This window comes from Peromyscus leucopus, chromosome 8a, assembly GCF_004664715.2.
Source record: "Peromyscus leucopus breed LL Stock chromosome 8a, UCI_PerLeu_2.1, whole genome shotgun sequence".
Lineage (NCBI taxonomy): Eukaryota > Metazoa > Chordata > Mammalia > Rodentia > Cricetidae > Peromyscus > Peromyscus leucopus.
Genome location: NC_051085.1, coordinates 52,096,586 through 52,117,789, shown reverse-complemented (window position 1 = coordinate 52,117,789; position 21,204 = coordinate 52,096,586). Strand labels below are relative to the sequence as shown.

At 36.3% G+C, this 21,204-nt stretch overlaps 1 protein-coding gene across 5 annotated transcripts in view; it reads right to left on the bottom strand.

The window, feature by feature from the left end:
- Qki (QKI, KH domain containing RNA binding) overlaps positions 1-21,204 on the bottom strand; it is a 132,834-nt gene that overhangs the window by 92,363 nt on the left and 19,267 nt on the right. For all 5 annotated transcript variants that reach the window (XM_028866651.2, XM_028866654.2, XM_028866650.2 and 2 more), the window contains exon 2: positions 3,577-3,719. In XM_028866651.2, coding sequence (XP_028722484.1) covers positions 3,577-3,719 — 143 coding nt within the window. The remainder of the gene's footprint in view (positions 1-3,576; positions 3,720-21,204) is intronic.

Genomic DNA, 21,204 nt, shown 5'->3' with positions numbered 1-21,204 from the left:
GCCAAATAGGCACAGGTGGAATATAACCTTAGAGTGAAGCCAAATATATATAATATATATATCACTGAAAAGTCATAAAATTAGCCTTCTCTGACTGATTATTTGAAGTTTTTAAGTCAATAATAGTTCCTGTACCGAAAACATAAACATATTTTACATTATCAAATGACACTAATAAATTAAAACTACCACAGATCACTATGTAATCTGAAACTTTCATAACTTTAGGTAAAAGAAAAACACCAGGGAACAACATCATCTTATTTTCATTCTGTATGTCCTGTATGTGTATAAATGCCTATGTGTACAACTCTGTCTGTGTGCTCAGTTCAGAGGTTGACACTGGTCTTCCTCTATCACTCTCCACCTACTTGTTTGAGAAAGAGTCATCTCACACTGAAACAGAAACTTGTGTTTCCAGCTACACTGGATGGTCAACTAGTCCCTGGGATCCTCATGTGCCACCACTCCTGTGCCACAGTGTGGGGATATCGGCACATACTTGCTGTGGATGACTGGTTGATAAATAAAGTGCTGATTGGCCAGTAACCAGGCAGGAAGTATAGGCGGGACAAGGAGAGGAGAATTCTGGGAAGTGAAAAGGCTGAGGCAGAGAGCCGCCACCATGAAAAGCGAGATGTAAAGTACTGGTAAGTCACGAGAAACGTGGCAACTTATAGACTAATAGAAATGGGTTAATTTAAGATGTAAGAACTGGATAACAAGAAGCCTGAGCCATTAGGCCAAACAGTTTAAATAATGTAAGTGCCTGTTTATTTTATAAGTGTCTGGGTGGGACCTGGAGAGAAGCTCTCCAGCTACACATCCTGCCTGGCTTTTACGTAGGTATGGGGGTCCAAAGTCAGGTCCTCCTGTTTGTGCAGAAAGCACTTTACTCAAGGAGCCATGTTCCCAGCCTTGGTTCTAAAGACAGAATATACACATTTTACACTGTGCATGCCATTAGTTTATGCAACCCCAATGAACGCTGCATGAAATACCTCAGGGAAGATTAAAATCTACAGTTAGGAACTGCAGTGCTTTTACTATATAAACAAAGTTTACTGCTCTTATAGAAATATATGCATAACAAAGACAATTCTTTTCCTAGTGTCATTCCTCAGTACGTAAGACTTAATTCTATCTTTATATTGTATTTTCTTAGAATGTTTGATTTTAGAAACTGTTTGAGTTTCATTTAAAAAAAAAAAAAAAAAGGAGGGGGGGTGCCTAGAGAAATGATGGATCAGCAATTAAAAGCATTGCCTGCCGTTCCAGAGGACCCAGGTTTAACTCCCAGTGCCCATATATTGGCTTGCAACCAGTTACAACTCCATTCCCAAGGGATCTAATGGCCTCTTCTGGCCTCCAGAGGCACTGCATGCATGTGATGAACATACATACATGCAAACAAAACACCCTTACACATAAAAATAAATTAAGAAAGTTTTAACTGATGAATAAATTCTGGCTTGAAATTGGGACAGAGTTTCCAACAATTTATGAAACGCCCAAAATTCTTCTACAATTTTGTACTATGTATTTAAAATAAAACAGCATTCTCTGCATTGATGATTATACAATTAAAATATCAACCAGCCCTGAAAAACATGAAAGATATTCTATTTAGACAATGTTTAATTCTTATTGTGTACATACATATGTATGCCCACATTTACACATGCACATTCCTGAAGAGGCCAGAGATTAACTTTGGATGTCTTCAATAATCTAACAGATTATTGTTCAGAGACAAGATCCACAAAATCCTGTCAATGAAGTTCTTTCCCAAGTGTCCTTGCTTCCCACCTTACATAATTTCCTATAATACCTTATAATTATCCAACAAAGCCTTCTTTTAGCAAGATTATCCAGAATTGTGTATCTGCAACTAAAACTACTTTCAAAAATAGAGTAAATGTATAAACTAAGACATTTATACTCCATCTATAAACTAATGTTGTCTGAATAACAACTAATGGGTCTAAAAACCACTTTTAACATTAGAGTCACTCTTTCTTTCATTTGTTTTCCAGTAAGTATTCTTAAATGTAACAGCCATCATTTTGTCTTTACATACTCAGGAAGTGATGAATGGCTACTATGTGTCTGTAATACACAGAGTGATTAGTAAAATTATGGCAGTGAATTAAAAAAGACAAGATTCTTGTTTTATGTATAATATATTATCGTAGGAAAGCAGTTCTCAACCTTCCTAATGCTTCAACCCTTTAATACAGTTCATGTTGTGGTGACCCCAAACATAAAGTTATTTTTGTTGTTATTTTGTAACTATAATTTTGCTACTGTTATTAATCATAAATATCTGATAGGCAGGATATCTCATATGTGTCCCCTGTGAAAGGGTCATCTGACAGTCCCCCACCCCTGCTGTGCTAGGTAGAAAGAAAACTAAAACATTAGATAACAGTACTATAGAGGTGGAGTGTGGGAGGTTAGGGTTTGGTGGAGGGGTGGAAATAGACAGAACCAGGTGGCTTCTACTAGAACTGGTCAGGGAAAGCCTTGCTAATGGGATATTTAAACTCAATCACACTTAAGGAAAAAGCAGCAGCCAGTCACAGTGAACGGTGTATAAATGACACAAAGATCTTGAAGCTGGGAATAGATTTGACTTATTCTCAAAGTCAAAGGAAGGCCAATGTGATTACACTGGAGAGAAGTGGGAAAATCATTTAAGATGTGGGCAGAGAATTAGAATCAATGGTATCACAGAGGGTTTTTTTTTTAAAAAAAAAAAAAAAAGAAAGAAAGAGAAGAGAAGAGAAAAAAGGAAAGGAAAGGAAAGGAAAGGAAAGGAAAGGAAAGGAAAGGAAAGGAAAGGAAAGGAAAGGAAAGGAAAGGAAAGGAAAGGAAAGGAAAGGAAAGGAGAGGAGAAAGGAAAGGAGAGGAGAAAGGAAAGGAGAGGAGAAAGGAAAGGAGAAAGGAAAGGAGAAAGGAGAAAGGAAAGAGGGGAAAGGGGAAAGGGGAAAGGGGAAAGGGGAAAGGAGAAAGGAAAGGAGAAAGGAAAGGAGAAAGGAAAGGAAAAAGGAAAGGAAAGGAAAAAGGCAGAGCCTGGTGGTATAAGAGGAGACTAATTCCACAAATATACTAGAGACTGGTTCAGCAACTGACTAAGTAAGAAAGACTGGGGGAAAAGGAGGAATCAGATTGAAAGAGTCCTTTTCATAGAAACTTCAGAGAGCTGGAAGCAACCATGAAACCCAGCACTCTCATTTACACAAAGAGTGACATGGTCCAAGCTGGGGATGGTCTGTGATCAGACTGGAGACCACCAGAGCTGCATGTAATCTTTAACAACCAGGACAAAAGTCTTCCCACAATTCTTGACCTCATTCTGAAATCCCAAAGTCTTTACCATGAGTTATTTCCCAAAGTGACATAGCAAAAATCAAATGAAATATACTTTAAAGAGAAAAAAATTTAATTAGCCACATAAAATTATTCCCATTTCCAATTTCATACATAACTTTTTTAAAGCAGCTGATAATATAAGTTATTTCATTGCACATTGTGTAAAGCAGAAAAAATGAGCAAAACAACAGATATACTTACATCTGGGTATTCTTTTACAGGCACATAAAGTTTCTCTTGTAACTGAACAATAGGTCCCACGGCATCAGGCAATTCTGCACTCCTTTTCTCTGTACTGCCATTTAATGTGTCATTGTACATGTCTTTCCGTACTCTGCTAATTTCTGTTAAAAGTAAAAATTTTAAATGTGTTAGACAAAAAAATAGTCTTGCTAATCCAGGAAAGGGGGGAGGAGGCTGTGTGCTTCACTGATAAAATATTAACTCCAGTGAATAACTGTTGACCTATCCTGTCATTCTCTGGATTCAGCCTGTTTACAAGATAACAGCCTTCATTTCTACCATAAATCAAATTTATACCAGCCAAATTACACATCTTATTAAAACATAGTTCAGAGCAAAGACTCGTCACTGTAATCATCTTGATTTTAGTTTAGCTAAAATATTCGTGCTTAAAAATGAGGCCAGTCGTTTTAAATGATAGCTTTGTCATAAAAATACATAAGACAAAATACTAAAAGCTCTTTTATTCCTCATAAATAATCTGTCTCTATAAGATTTAAACTGGAGCTGGACAGTGGTGGCCCATGCCTTTAATCCCAGCATTCGGGAGGCAGAGACGGGTGGATCTCTGTGAGTTCGAGGCCAGTCTGGTCTACAGAGCGAGATCCAGGACAGGCTCCAAAGCACACAGAGAAAGCCTGTCTCCAAAAAAAACAAAAAACAAAATAAAGATTTAAACTGCACACCACTTTACTGAATAGTTTAGGTATCTGTAACACATTCATGATGCTCACCAGACAACATATACCAAGTTCAGCCGAAGTCTGACTGTGCAAATGACAGAACTAAATGAACCCTAACTAAAGCAACATTCCAGGGAAGAGGACAACAGCACCTAAACAACACAAGAGCTGCCAAGAACTCAGGGAGACAAATTCCTAGTACGCCACAGTGATCAAGACACTACAAAAACTGCTGAGTCAGAGGATGGTAACCTGGACTAGACCACCTTAACAGAAAGCAAACCACACTGGTTTACAGATATACAGACAAAAACCAAAATCAATGTTCTGTACCCAAAAAATCTGTATTATAATTCTCAGGTAAAAATATATTAATGAAAATTATGAAAGTTATATTTTAATGAATCCCTCTAAGTTATTTTTATACTTCATGACTCCTTGGGGGGTTGTGTATTAGATATCCTGAATATCAGATATTTACATTACGATTCATAACAATAGCAAAATTACAGTTAGGAAGTAGCAATGAAATATTTTATGGTTGGGGGTCACCACAGCATGAGGAACTGTATTAAAGGGTCATAACATTAGCAAGGTTGAGAACCACTGATGTAGATGAGTTAGTGGTTAAGAAAGAGTAGACTGTAACCTCCAGTTCTATCTTCTTCTGAGCTCCTCAGACACCAAGTATATACATTGTATACTAGCATAAAGGCAGACAAAACACCCATACACATAATCTTTTTTTTAATAGAAAATTTAATCAATTTAAAACACACACAAAGGGGTGTGTTTTAAATTAAATTTAATGCTCTTAACCACTGAGTGCTCAGTGGTTAAGAGCATGTACTCCTACTTATAAAGGACCTGAGTTCAGTACCCAGCATGCATCTATCAGGCACCTCACAACATGTACCCTCCAGCTCCAAGGAAATAAACACCCCCGGCATCCAGGCACATGCACTCAAGTGCACATACTAACATGCAGACACATTCACATAATTAAAACTAAATCTTAAAAGTATGTATAAAATTTATATACCAATATAGGTGGGAAAGCTGTAAGTAAGGTTGACATTTAAAAAAGAAAAATAGCAACTGAAACAAGTGGAAGGCTGGGGGCTGTAAGCCAGTGATGAAGGCCCTTGGTTCAACTCTCAGCACTGAGGCATGACGAGATGGAGAGTGAGGAAATGGTACTTAACTGCTATAAATGGAAAAGCAGTTCTAAATAATCCAAAAAAAGACAGCACCAAATCACAGGGGAAGACTGGAGAAGTGGTAGAACAGCAGAGTGCTTACACCGCATGTGCAAAGCCCTAGATTCAATCTCAGGGGAGGGGAGCTTGCTATTATAAATGAAAGAATAGGTCAGTATTTGAAAATATTTTATTTTAAAATAATTTTATATTAAATCTTTGAAAATTTCATACAACTCATATTCCCATATACTCCTTCTTCCCTGATCCAACCTTTCCAGCCTCAGCTCCCTATCCACCCAACTTGTAGGGTTTTTTATTCTTTTTAACCCATCAAGTACAACTACTTCTTGGGAGCGACCCTGTCCTGGTGAGTGACCGCTATTAGATGCTAAACAGGTCCTTAGCTTGTAGTAGCATTTCCCTGCATTCCCTCCTCCATTCTGGAATTCTATCTGGCTTAAGCTGTCACCACAGCTCTACATTCGTATGAGCAATGGCTGTGGTGACAGCGTAAAGAGAACACTCTTTCCTCGACGGTATCTTTCCACCACCACCACCCCACTCCCCTTCAGCCTTGGAGATATGCACATCCCATCTGGGGTTGACCACTCCACGGGCTCTTATTCTCTGTGCAGTAAACTAGGTGAGGGTTTCTGTATTGTTGACTGCCATCTACTGCAAAATAACTTCTCTGGGGATAATTCGAAGAAACAATTGTAATAGATCAGAAAAAGGAGGAAAAAAACATGACTTTTCCATGTAAACACACTTAGAAAAATAAAGAGAAATAACTGCATATAATTAGAAAAATTCAAGTAAGATGGCATTAAAATATTCATATAAATAAAACAAATGTCATACAGACCATCATCCAATTAGGTGATAAACAGCACCTACCTCTTAACTTGTATTTCTATATAGCTGCACAATTCTTTGATCAACAACTGAAAGTTTTCCAAGTTCCTGCCACCCACTGTGTCTCAAACTCCTAGACTACTGCCTGGAACATAGTGGGTCTTCAATAAGGACTAGGTGGGTTGAATACATGGGTGGGGAAAAAAAATGAAGGGAAGAACAGACTAGGCTAAAGTTAAAATTAAAGCTGCACAAACCATGGTCCTAAGCTTCTAAAGAACTTAAGTCTAAAGTAGGTGTTGCACTCTGACTGTTCAGTCTTAAAATTTTATCACTCTAATAATAGCATACAAATTATATACAAGAATAGTGCTGACAGGAATGTAAGAATAACAAACACATTTGCAGTCTTCCAGATTACGAACTAATTCATCGCTGAATCTAAGCAGGTGAGTGAATACTAGCCAGAAAAGCCTGAGCAATTGGGGATATAATATTCATAAAGCTCCAGCCAGAAAAAGTTCTGATTCCAGTTCTAACAGGAACTCTTTCTAATTTGGGATGTCTCTGATTCAATCTCTCTGTACTGGTGCCTCACATATTACAACTCATTAAATTATTCAACCTAGTATTTTTTCCCAAACCACCATGCTCAAAATTTCATTACCTAAGTCCTAGCAGAGATTCTGCTAATGCTATCCTATCCAGATCACCACAGAAATATGCAATGGGCTATCCTTGTGGTAGACTCACAGATGTTTCTTTATAAAGCAAATGAATGACTCATGACAATTGTGTTGTACATTCTCGTGTCAAATATTACATAATAGTGCTGAAATGCTTCACATACATCCACATGATATTCAAGCTACAGCAATGGTTCAGAGGGAACAGAGGGAACAAAGTTCTGTACCATTAGTATTTAAAATTTCTACCTACAATAACTCCTAAATTGGGCATTTATCTTCCAACTAAATAGTCCTATGATTAAGAAAGACAGTTGGTTAAAAGAAAATCTCTGGAGTTCTAAGCATTAAATTTGTTTTTCTGAGTTATATAACTCTCACTCCTAAAATATGAGCCACTCACTGCCACTTAGGAGCCTCATAAATACTCAGCAAAGTTCTAAGGTATATCTTAAGTACCTGTGAACTACCCAACATGGTTTTATGCCTTTCCACTTATTTAGAAACACTCCAATTTGCTAAAATTTCTTTATAAGTATAAAAATCACACATGACTTTCCATAACAACAAATAATAGTATGAAGACTAACTAAAGTTGCCTACTCCCTGCATTAAAGATCACTAATGCCTTAGCAAACTTAATATATTGTGTGTTGAGGAATATTATTTTAAAGTGTGTTACTTTTGTTTATGTTGCATTTGTTTAGCTCTGTGAAGCTGTGTTACTGAGCCTATCTAAAACACCTGATGGTCTAATGAAGAACTGAATGACCAATAGTGAGGCAGGAGAAAAGATAGGCGGGGCTGACAGGCAGAGAGAATAGGAAGAAAGAGCAGAAGAACAAGGAGAGGATGCTAGGGGCCAGCCACAGAGTAAGAATGAAAATTAGATATACAGAAGAAGATTTGGGGATTTAGCTCAGTGATAGAGCGCTTTCCTAGCAAGCACAAGGCCCTGGGTTCAGTCCTCACCTGGGGTCGGGGGGATATACAGAAGAAAAGGTAAAAGCCCAGAGACAAAAGGTAGATGGGATAAGTTAAGGAAAGCTGGCAAGAAACAAACCAAGTTAAGGCCAGGCATTTATAATTAAGAATAAGCCTCTGTTCATGACTATGGATGCCAACGTGACTAGGCTCCTTCATGTTCCCGTTATCATGGCTTCCCTGCCATGTTGGACTGTATGCCCCATAACTTATATGCCATAAGTAAATGTCACAGAGAAATTCCCCTTCAAAAAAAAAAAAAAAAAAAAAAAAAAAAGAATAAGCCTCTGTGTAGGAATTATTTGGGAGCTGGTAGTGGGACCCCAAAAGAGTAAAAACAACCAACAATTGTAGACATGTTGCTGGTGGAGCTGTGGCAAGTCTCTACAGTTCCCTCTCTCCACAACTGTTCATTCAGACAGCAACAATTTACACTTTTTCTTGTTAAGTTTCTACTATATATACTCCTTCAGTCTGATATTAATCTGCTGACATTCCTTTCCACTTACTAATTTTGAGTCAAGATGACTACAATTTCATAAATCAAAAATTTTGAGAGCTTGGATATCAAAATAGTGGCATTCCTTATTAACTACCTGATAAAATCTCAACACTAGATACATATTCTCTGCTTTGGTATGAGGAGTGTGTGCATTTTTTACATTGCCTCATTCACTAACATAGCCCAGGCTGGCGTCCAATTCAGAACCCCCTGCCTCAGCCTGAGTGCTAGGATTACAGATATACTCTACCACATATAACTCAATCTTCCTCTAGGTTCACCAGATTACAAGGAATCTACAATTTGTGTCATTAAATTCAGAAATAAAAACTTCATCTTTATTACATTTAAGCTTTCTCCTATTTTTCCACATTTTTCTCAACTCAACAGTAACCATACATTTTCCCCTTCAAATTTCTGTATATACAAAACTATTTGTTTATTACTAAAAACTTGATCTAGTTATACCATCTGCAGTCATCTTCCATTTCTTTGCTTTAATTATCTTGACTTTTTTTTCCTCTTTTTCTAACTACACTCAACTGTCAGTTAAATCTGTTCCTAACAGAAAATTACCAAGGAAACTGGACTGTTACAGACATAAATATTTTATCTGAGTAGCTATCTGCTTTTTCTTTGTGTATCCCACTTAAATCCATCACGGCATACCATAGCATTGGATATACAGAAATACAGAAAGGCATAAAGAGGTTACACTTGACTTGATCATGGCCACCTCAATTTTTAAATTAATATTTTTCCATTGATTTGAGTAAAATAAGAGCCAATATTTATACATGCATGCTTTAATCATACAAAGGTTTAATAAGGAATGTTAACATAAAAGTTTTCAGCTTTCAACACAAATTTAAATAGACTTATTTGCTATTTTCAATTTACTTTTTGATGGCTATCACAGTAACACACCAACACAAATAGCACAGTAGGGGTTTAATATGTAAGATTATACAAATGAGTTTTTCTTAACATGATGCTTACTAAATTTTAGAACAGTATTAGAAATCTGTATCTGAAAAGCAACTACATTCATAAAGTAGCAGTTATGTAGCTGTATATACTTAGGATTATGCCCTCCTCAAAAGAAAACAACAGGGGGCTGGAGCGATGGATAGCTCAGCGGATAAGAAAGAGCACTGACTGCTTTTCCAGAGTTCAATTCCCAGCAACCACATGGTGGCTCACAACCATCTGTAATGAGATCTAGTGCCCTCTTCTGGCCTGCAGTCATACATGCTGTATACATAATAAATAAATCTTAGGGGAAAAAAAAATCAAACTCAGAATTTACCAAATACAAAGAAATTTTAATGTTATTTTGAGCAGAGAAAGACATACAATGTATGACTTCACTGTCCTTATTTTAAGAAGCCACACCCACAAACTGAACCAAATAAATTTAAAAACAAATTACTATACAATACACCACTACTTAGTGGGATGTTTTCCTTGCTCTAAATAAATCTGGTTTAATTTAGAAGCATTTGCTTTCGAACTAGCAAGGGGAAAAAAATTCAAGCCATTGGTGATTTCCTAGGTGAGCTTTATTTGCAGAGTTAAATTGTACTCTACAGCTCAAAATTAAAATTAAGCTTCTTTTAAAAAAACTACAATAAATAGAGTTCATTAAAAGGCATGAAAATTGACAATATACAATGAACAAACAGCACTGCTCATGAAACACTAGAATATTGCAAAACTGCTACCTTAGTAAAAATAAATTCCAGAGCCAAGTCAGTGCTCATCAAAATTCCAATGACATTCTTCACAGAACTAGAAAAAACAACACTAAAAGCATGCCAACAAGTGTGCACATACCTTAAATAAATCAAAGCAATCTCAAGCAAATATAACAATGCTAGAAGTATCAGCACCTTGTTTTTACTAGAGTCATGGCAACAAAAACTTGCATGACAGGAGCATACAACCAGACAGCAAGACCGATGGAACACAAGGATACAGAGACCAACACTGCTAGAGCATTGGATTTAAACAAGCATAGGAAAGGAATACATTAGAGAAAGAGCACTCTAAACAAAAGGTGTGGGAAAACTGGATATCCAAAGGGAGAATAATGAAATTAGATCCCTATCTTTTATCCTGTACAAAACTCAATTCAAAATGGATCAAAGACCATAATGCAAGACTGGAAACTCTCAAATGCTACAGGGAAAACACATCAAGGTACAGGAATAGACAAGAACATTATGAAAAGGACTCCAATAGCCCAGGAAATAACAAGAATTAACAAATAGGATTATTAACATAAAAAAGCTTCCGTACAGCAAAGGAAAAAACTAACAGCAACATCCTACAGAATGAGAGAAAAGCTGTCAACCAGACCCATTTGACAAAGAATTAATAACTAGAGTCTACAAATAAACAAACTAACCATCAAAAGAACAAATCATTCAAAGAATGAGCATATGACATGAGGAGACAGTTCTCAAAAGTAGAAATGGCCACCTGGGCAGTGGTTAATCCCAGCACTTGGGAGGCAGAGGCAAGTGCATCTCTGTGAGTTCGAGGCCAGCTTGGTCTACAGAGTGAGTTCCAAGAGAGCTAGGGCTACACAAAGAAATCCTGTCTCGAAAAACCAAAAACAGTAGAAATGGCCAATAATAATGGCCATGAGGGAAACTCAAAACTACATTGAGGTTCCGTCTCCTTTCAGTCAGAATGGCTATCATCAAGAAAACAAGCACTGGCAAGGATCCTCACACACCACTAGTGGGAATGGTGCAGCCACAATGGACATCACTAGAGACTCTTCAAAACACTAAAAACAGAAATGTCATATGGTATAGCTATTCTACTCCTAGATATATAATCAAAAAAAAAAAAATCAAAGTCAGGAGCTGAAGAAAGACGGCTCAATAGTTAAAAGCACTCGCCACTCTTTCAGAAGACTGAAGTGGAGTTCTCTCAGCACCCATGTCAGGTAGCTCGGTCATCTTTAACTCCAGCGCCAGGAGACCCAATGTCTCTGGGTTCTGCACAGACCTGTACTCACATGCATGAACCTACACGCAGATGCACACACCTACACATAATTAAAAATAATATAAACTATTTAAGATTCAAAGTCAGAATACCATAGAGATCTGCACACCCATTTTTATTGTAGCACTAATGACAATTGCCAAGACATGAAATTAGTGCAGATGTCCATCAACAGATGAACGTATAAAGAAAATATTACAGAGAGAGAGGGGGGGGGGTTATTAGCTATAAAAAATTCAAACTGAAATCACATGTCTCCTCATACAGGATACAAACGTAAAAAAATCAACATGGTGTGTGTGTGTGTGTGTGCGCGCGCGATTTAAGTTGCAGTGGAATTACGAGTAGGGAGAAAGGGAATCATCAGGGAGAAAGGGAGAATGAGAGAGTAACGAGAGGGTGAAAGTAGGTCGCGTAGGTATCATATATACATTAAAATGAATAGCTATTTTAAAGACTAAAAACAATTCACCAAGGGCTGGAGTGATGCCTCAGCAGTGAAGAATACTGGCTACTCTTCCAGAGTTCAATTCCTAGCACCCATGTGGGCAGATCACAATCGTCTGTAAAAAGCCAGTTCCAAAGATCTGACACTCTCTTCTGACCTTCACAGCACCAGTCATACACATGGATGCATAGACATACATGCAGGCAAAACACACATACACACCAGGTGAACAAATGCTGCTGATATACACAGACATAAAAAAAGTCACTAGGAGAAGTACAGAAATCGATAATCATCTTCTAAAAAAGAAAACCAGGATTTTAAATTGGGATAGTTTTCTTCACTTAAAACTTAATTTTGTTTCAATTTAACAACAACAAAAAAAAAAGTGGTTAGTTTTATATGTTAAATGTCAATTGTCATACCATAAAAATGACCCTGCTGATCACTGAGTTCTCCAGAATACTCAAAGAAAAACATCGTCTTTATGCAATTCCAATTCTGCGAAACTTTAAGGTAAATAACTCAAAAGGTTGGTCGCTGATTATTAGAAGACGATTAATAAAAAACCAGTAGTTACCATGAAATCCAGGTTTAAAAGTAGTACTTAGGAACACAGCAGTTTTTATTAACCCTTCCCCTTCCTAATTACAAGCAAAGGGAACAGGTACTATTATAAACTTTTACACTGTTAAGTTCTTTCAGAATTTGTTCTCTTGGGGTTTTTGACTTGTTTAATGTGCACATGGACGTTCATGTACATGCCTGTATAAGTTAGAATACAGTTCCAGGGATTGAAGAGCTTCAGGCTTGCTTAGCAAGTGCCTTCACCTGCTGCGCCACCTCAAGTTTTTTATTTGTGACAAAACAGTAGTAATGAACTATACCATGAGAACAGAATAGAATAGAGTAAAAGAGATTTACAGATTCCAATTAATAACTGTCAAATTAAAGATAGAATTGTTTTTAAAATTATCATTAATAGGAAACTATTATAGTAATAATGACATACAAAAAGTTTATTCAGTGTATGTTAAAAATCAATGAGCAACATGAGATATGGAATACCATTAATTACAAAGGGGAAATGCCAAGACAAGGTAGGACAGTGCTTCAGAATTCCCTGCTTCACAGGAAAGTCTGTCAGATATGCTGGGCCTATAGGCCAGAACTAGATGCTCCAACATTGCAGAGAAAGTATGAGTGTCATTTGGTAACATTTCATCCTTCTAGGGTCTTCGATGGAGTTAAAAACTAAATAAACTTATAGTTTTCCTTAGTTATGATAGAAAGCTAATTGGATATAAAAATTTAGACTCACCAAGATTAAGATAGATAATATTTTCTCTAATTTTGCCAAATATAAAAATAGACTGGATATTGTAACTGTAATTCTTACTTGATAATTGTTTTTGTTATATATAATTTTACTCTGTTGAAGTTAAAACCTTTCTTTTTAATTAGACAAAAGGGGGGACATGCTGTGGAATAATCCTTCTGTACACTGTGTGAATGTGTCAATATGAATGGTTTAATAAACAAGTCAACAAGCCAATAGCTGAACAGGATAAAGTTAGGAGGGAAAGCCAAACATAGAATGATGGGATGCAGAAGGGCAGAGTCAGAAGAGTCACCAACCAGACGGGGAACACTAATCAGACTGAGAGCCAGTTGGACATACAAAATGGGATAGAGGTAAATGCCAAGCCTCTTGGTAGCACAGAGATTAATAGAAATGGGTTAAGTTGTAAGAGCTAGTTAGTAATAAGCCTGAGCTATCAGCTGAGCATTTATAAGTAATGTAAGCCTCAGTGTGATAATTTGGAAGTGGCTACTGGGGCAGGAAAACTCCACCTACAGGGGGAAAAGGAACTATATGGTGAAGGAATATGTCAAATATAACCCACCACAACCAAGCAATTAAAGGTAACACTCATACTCACCCTTCCTAGTCTGTCACACCAAAGTACTTGTGTGTGATTTTCTTTCCAAAATGCATACACTCAACCTAATCATAGAAAAAGCAGATTAACTCAATACTTAAAAAATGTTCAAAACTGCTGAAGTCATGCAGGGAGGAGGGTGTCATAAAATAAAGGGAAAAAGCACCACCAAAGAATTACAGGCTCCTGAAGACGGGTAAGTGCATGAGCTGAACTTGGTGGTGCACTCCTATACTCCCAGGACATGGGAGGCAGAGGCTGGAAGACTAGGAGTTTAAGGGTGAGTGGACCTGAGTTGTATGAAACCATGACTCAAACCAAAGGGGAAAGGAGAGAATGAGAGAAAAGAGAGAATTAAGCAAAAATAACTAGTTTTAAAAACTGAGAAAGATTTGAAGAACAGTTAACAATTTTCTGGTTCCCAAATTCTACTTACAATTATATATGACTTACTATCAACTTCCATATTATTTTTTTCTGCTCTTTTTTTAAAGATCTAAATTTATTTCAAAGTCAAGAATTAAAATTTAAGAAATCTGCCGGGCGTTGGTGGCGCACGCCTTTAATCCCAGCACTCGGGAGGCAGAGGCAGGCGGATCTCTGTGAGTTCGAGGCCAGCCTGGGCTACCAAGTGAGCTCCAGGAGAGGCGCAAAGCTACACAGAGAAACCCTGTCTCGAAAAACCAAAAAAAAAAAAAATTTAAGAAATCTTTGCTTTGGCCTTTAGATGCATTTATTCCAGTGAGTGAAGAGGAACATTCATGAGAAATAATGTCATAAAACATCTTACTACCTAGTAAAACATTTAACTTACCTAGTCAATTAAAAAAGGGGGAAAATGCTTATTTATATCAGCTAAAATAAGGAAATCAAAATCATCCACATTCTTTCCTATGGTTGGAATACACTACTAAATTTTAAATTATACAGATTATCTTTCACTTCACCAGGCTCCTGTGTACCTATATTCTTAGGTTAGTGCCTTCTTAAATATCATAAAACACTCAAGGCCAGAAAAATCAGAGTAAAAATTAAAACATGACCTTCCAAGAACTTTGAAGAAGTTAGGTCTGTAGGGGTAGGGAGTAATGGATTGCTTTATCTACATAATTATTCTTTTTATTTTCCCTTTTTTATTTGTACTCCAACTTTCATGCAGTTTCAGGAAAGAAAAAGGCTTAAGACTAGTAATCATCTGCCACAATGTTTTGCACACACCTTAACGCCATAAACAATAATGATGTCAAATTACTCAAGTGCTAGAGCAGCCCAAACCTAGGAGCAATCATTCATACTATGAAAATACTAAAAGTTGTTTAAGCATAATTTAAAAAAAAAATCTATGATATACAACATTCATAAAGGTCCTTTACAACAAACACCAAGATTGAATTACAAAGGTGAAAGATATGTCAGCAAAAATCTTATTTATCTTTTTATGACAAGAGCCAACTAATAGTGTCCTCAAAAATCCAAGCAGCTGGAGCTGAAAATATCACTGTAATTAATACAGTAGAAGCCCTCCAATTAAACCTCAGTTGGTTTAAAGTAGATTCAGAAAACCTACATACATTAAAGTTATGTTATTGGAAGAAATATATTTACTACACTTTTACTGTCTCCTAAAATGTACGTTCTACTATGGCAGTCTTGGAAATCAGTTTTAATGAGCTGAAATGCAGACTAAAACTTTTTGAAATCATAAACACTGAATTTATCAAAATACAGTAAATGCCACTGTGGAAAAAAAATAAATAAACCCAGCAAAATCCCTGATAAAGAATATTCTAGACAAGCCCACTACCCTCACAGCTCCAATCATATGCAACTTCTTAGCATGTTAGCTTCACACACTGAAATCAAATTCCAATTTTTCCTCAGAATCTGTTCCTTCTGGTATCAAAATAGGCAAAGTCTTCTCATACCTCATGTCCGCACTCAGTTTTCAGAATACATAGATTAGCATCTCACCACCTCAACCTGTACCACACTAGTTCTATCCACAACTATCTCAGTAACACACTAAATGACACAAAAATATATCAAGCTACTTATCTTATATCTTCACACCTTCACCTAAACATCTAAAGGATATATGCTTGACAAATTTACTTAGTCTCTTCCTTAACATAAAGGCTCTTCTCAGCAGAGCTCATTCTCTTTATTTGTGGTTTGCCAAGAATAAATGTTCATAACAGTGATGCTAAATTCCTTTACTGTATCTCAGACCAGGTTAAGAATTTCCTATAAGTACAAACTTAACAGAAAGCTTGCATAAAATTAAACTGTCATGACACAATCATACAATAAACTTTTCAAACAAATAGGTACCAGGGCACTGGCCAAAGTCATAGGCAAATGGTATTATGAAAACACAGACATGGTTTCTGTTCTATCAGAATTTATGTGAGGAAAAAATAGTTGAAGCAAAGCACTGAGGTAAATAGCCTCTCAACAAAGTATCAACTATTTCCTAATATCAAGGACCAATAATCTTACCTTTTACTGAATTTCTACTCTTTAAAAAGCCTACAACAGGGCTGAAGAGTTGGCTCAGCCTTTAAAGGGTAGACTCACAAACAAAAGGGAAAACAACCTACAACATAATCTAAGGGATTTATGCCGACAAGTATTATGTTGTCTATGGTCATGCCATCTATGTGAGTAGGAGGTGCTCTTAGAACTTCACTACTCGGGGGAATCTGAGTCCTCAAGTGAGAAAACTGAACTCTGACCTTTTCTGATTTATCTTTAATGCTCAAGACTGAGCTTATGAAAGCACACACATACAACAAAGCACATGGAAAAGTAAGCCCACCAGAACACTGTACAAGAAGCATAGACACAGATCAGTTTTGAATTCATTCATCTAGTTTTAACTGTATGGGTGTCTTGGCTCCATATATGTCTGTGCACTATATACATGTCTCGTGTCTGTGGAGGCCAGAGGATGGTTTTGATACCCTGGAACTGGTATAACAATGGTTGTAAAGCTATTATTTGGGTGCTCGAAATCAAAGTTAGGTCCTTCTCTCTCCAGCCCTCTACACGTAATTTTTTGCAAACCCATTTTTCAGCTAGCTCTACTCGACCACTATTCTGCCATTAACCAAACCTTTCCTATAAAAGAATTTACACTTCACAACCAGGTGTTAATGGAAATCAAAGACTTGAATTGTGATAGTTATAACAGCACAGAACTTAAGAGTTTAAGATAGCAAGGCCTTATTTCTTCCTACACATCTTTCTAATAAGTCAATCTTGGATATGAGAGATTTATCCTCATAGTGTAATTAGGAAGATTTCCTTACAGTTAAGGACTACTCTTATCATTTTAAAGTTAGAAAATTGAGGTATGAAGTTTAAGTACTTTTATTTAAAATCACTTAACTTGTAATTCAAAGTCATGTTTCAAACCTGGGTTTTCTCTAATGTTGTATTCTTTCATTCATACAACATATCTCCAGCATTACTCTTCCATCGTCAAAATAAAATTTGGTAGCTTCTAGAGCAAGTGGCCATGAGTAGGAAAACCAGTAACAAGAGCCAGAGAGGGAAGAGGAAAATAATGGGGAAAGAGATGTAAAATTGAAGCTAGGGAAAAGTAGAAAGACAGTGATAATGAGGCAAAGAAGGGCATACCCAAGTTAAAACTGGAACAAAGGCTGAATTAAAAATACTCATCCAAGCCAAGCCTATTTTTTTCAAACTGTCATTTGATCTGTACACCATGTTCAACGATCTACAGAAATATCTGAAGTCACTCTATGGGTAAACTTTTGAATTGGACATATTTTAAACAGCAAATATTTATATAATGCCTAAGAATAAAACATGTTCTGTTATTATTGACTGAATACTTTCTATGGAACCAGGAACTTTAGAGTTTTCCAGGAGTGAGAATTGGCTTCCATGTTAAATAGGTTGGAGGGTAATGGTAATAGAAATAATGCATGAAGCTGGGTGTTCTGGGATGTATCTCAGGGCCTGAACACTAGAGAAAGCCATTGCTAAAAAGAGACAGAGGCAGTCACAGCTCTATAGCCTCATTTGATCTCTACACTAGAAAAAATACTAAACTCTATAAACACAAAAATTCTCATGTTACTGATTACAAAGAGATGAAAGTAAGAGCAGAAAGAACTGAATTTCTAATCACTCTGATGACAAAAAATTAAGTTAATGAAACAGTTAATGAAAAAGACATAAAATAAAAGGAATAATTATGAATACCTCTAGTGTATTTTTAAGTTTTCTGATTACTAATGCCATTTTTGTAGCAACTGTTCTTTTAAATAATAGCTATCATTTTGAGGGCCAAGTGGTTCTGTATTTCGTGCTCAAGGCATTTTCTATTTTATTCAGAGACCTGTCAAAGAGGTTAATGAACAGTTGTGTATTTTACCAACAGCCACACTAAGATTTAGACAGGTAGGTTATCATACAAATTAGGCATCTGTTTCTTGATGTTTTCTTGAAAATATTCAGAACAAACTCAACTTCTACCAACAAAGAGCTGTCTTTGCCAAAGGCCTACCTTGGCTAAATTATTGACAAGAAACAAAAACATAAAAGGGATGTTTAATTATTCCAAACAGTACTTCATTAGTACTGTCACACAGAAATTGAAAAACTAGTTCAGTCCAGTTACTGGAGATGACTAATCTTTACCACATAATTTACTACCAAGCCCCTCTACCATCTGGGTAATTTCACAGGCATGAGAATGATTCAAAGGACACTAGCAATCCCCAGTATATTTATTTCCAAGCAAGTGATAAGAGGTGGCAGAATCTGTCAACTCTCAGATGCTGGCAGCCACAGTAAGAGGTGCACCAAACATCAAAACATAAAGTAAACACAGTTTAAGAAAAATCAATAACTGAGATGGCTTAGCAATTAAAAGCACTGGCTGCTGTTCCAGAGGACAGTGGTTCAATTGCCAGCATGTCAACTCACAACTGTAATTTCAATTCCAAGAGACCAGATGCCATTCCTGGCCTCCATTAGCAGATCATGCAATGGTACATAGACATACACAAAGGAAAAACACTCATACGCACAAAACACATAGTTTTTAAAAAGAAAATCATTATTAATGGAGTAAATAGTGTTGAAAGAAGCCTAACATGCATCTTCTAAGTATGTTGTTCTGTTTTTTTCTCGAGAAGAGGAATGGCACAGGTCTGACTCTCAATGTAGAAACCCCACAGCATTCAACAGTTCATGCACCTCTGCCTCTGACCAGTTTTTAAGTAAAAAGAAAAGTATTTTTTTACAGAATGACATTGTTAAATCAAGCTATTTACAGTCAAAATATCCTTAGAGAGGTAGTGACTAAAGACAATTTAATGTCTTGTGCACATTAGGAAGGACAAGGAAAGATAAGAGAAAAAACTGACTCTCCAACTCTGTTCAGAACTAAATAAACTTATCAGTTCATAAATTAAGTAAAATACTACTTTAAAAAAACATATTTTTTTTTTCTTAAGGCAAAGTCTCGTTATAGCCTTGGCTGGCCTGGAACTCACTATGTGAACCAGACCATCCTCTAACTCATAGAAACCCACCCACCTCTTCCTCTGGAGTTCAGGGAGCAGGGATTAAAGGTGTACACCACCATGCTGGCTACAACTTTTACAAAACAGGTGACAAAATGATTAAAATACAACCAATAGTGAGGAACATTTTTTTAAATGTGCATCTATAAAATAAAGCTATTCCCAACTCCCCCCACCCAAAAAAAATGCTGTGAAGGTTAAGAGCATATATGTATATGATAAAGAGATAAATACACAAACACATGTCTATGTATGTTTTTCCAAAGCAATAGTATTAGTCAATGCAGTAGTCTGAATATAAAGTGTTTCCCATAGGCTCCATGTTACATTTTGATGGGTAGTTTACAGCACAGGTTGAAGATCCACTGAGTAATTATCTAAAAAGTGTTTCAGATTTTAGGTATATTCAGATTTTCGAATGTTTTCACATCCATGATTAGACTGCCTTGAGAATGAGACCAAAGTCTAAATAAGAAATTCATTTATGTCTCATGTACATCTTATACACATATTTTACACAATATTTTTAATGTGTTCCAATTTTTATGGTGAACAGATGAGGAATTTTCCACTTACAACATCACATCAACCCTTAAAAAGTTTTGGCTTTGAAAATTTTTAAATGTTCAGATTAATGCTGTTCAACCTATATCCACTGCTATAGTAGATTATTGTTACGCAAAAGCTCTAGGCATAAAGAATACTCGGACAAAGCATCTAGTATATACTATTTGTAAATGAGTCATAAATAGGAAAATGAAGGTATAATGTAAAGACATAGTAACACATTTACCTACATTCTCAACTATCATATCTTATAAACTACTGAAATAATAACCTCACACACATTCAGCATAATATATATATATACATACATACATACATATATACACACACACACACAAAATATATATATATACACACACATACATATGCACACATGCACACACACGCATGCACACACACACACACACACACGTGCACACACACACACACACACACACACACATATATTCAGGACAAATGGCCTCTTTAGCACTTTTCTCACACTATATTCTTTTAAAGGGTCAAAGTTTTTTTGCTAATCTTTCTTTAGATTAACTAGTTTTCTTAAGTCTAAACCTATTTTGGCTTCAAATGAGTAACATGGGTAAAGGAGGACTGAGGGTAACATTTCAGTTTTTAATATATATTGAAGCTTACAAGGTGCATTTGTATAAAATCATAATGAAAATGGTCACCTAAAACAAAGAAAACCATCTGATAATGTCAACATGAAACTATAGTACTACAAGCACTGTCTTCCTTCACAGCATACCAGAGAGCTTGTGATTGTGAGCAATCTGAATGACTGTTCAAAACACATGATTCCCAAACCCTTTCCCAACAACCCAAGATCTTAAATACTTGAGATGCTTTAATTCTGACATCAAGAATCTGAAACAGTGTAGGAGCATTTACCACAATAGTAACTGTGCTCTGAACTTGATTTGGCATAATATAAGAAAATCTTTTCTTAAAAAAAAAAAAGAAAAGAAAGAAAAAAGGACTTATGGTGCAAGTTCTATGACAATCAGGGCTATACAGAGAAACCCTGCCTTGAAAAAACGAACTAGAGAAAGGAAGAAAGGAGTAAACCTGTCAACCAGGGTCAACAGGAACTGAATTTAGTACCAGCTTACAAACAAGTGATTCTTACAC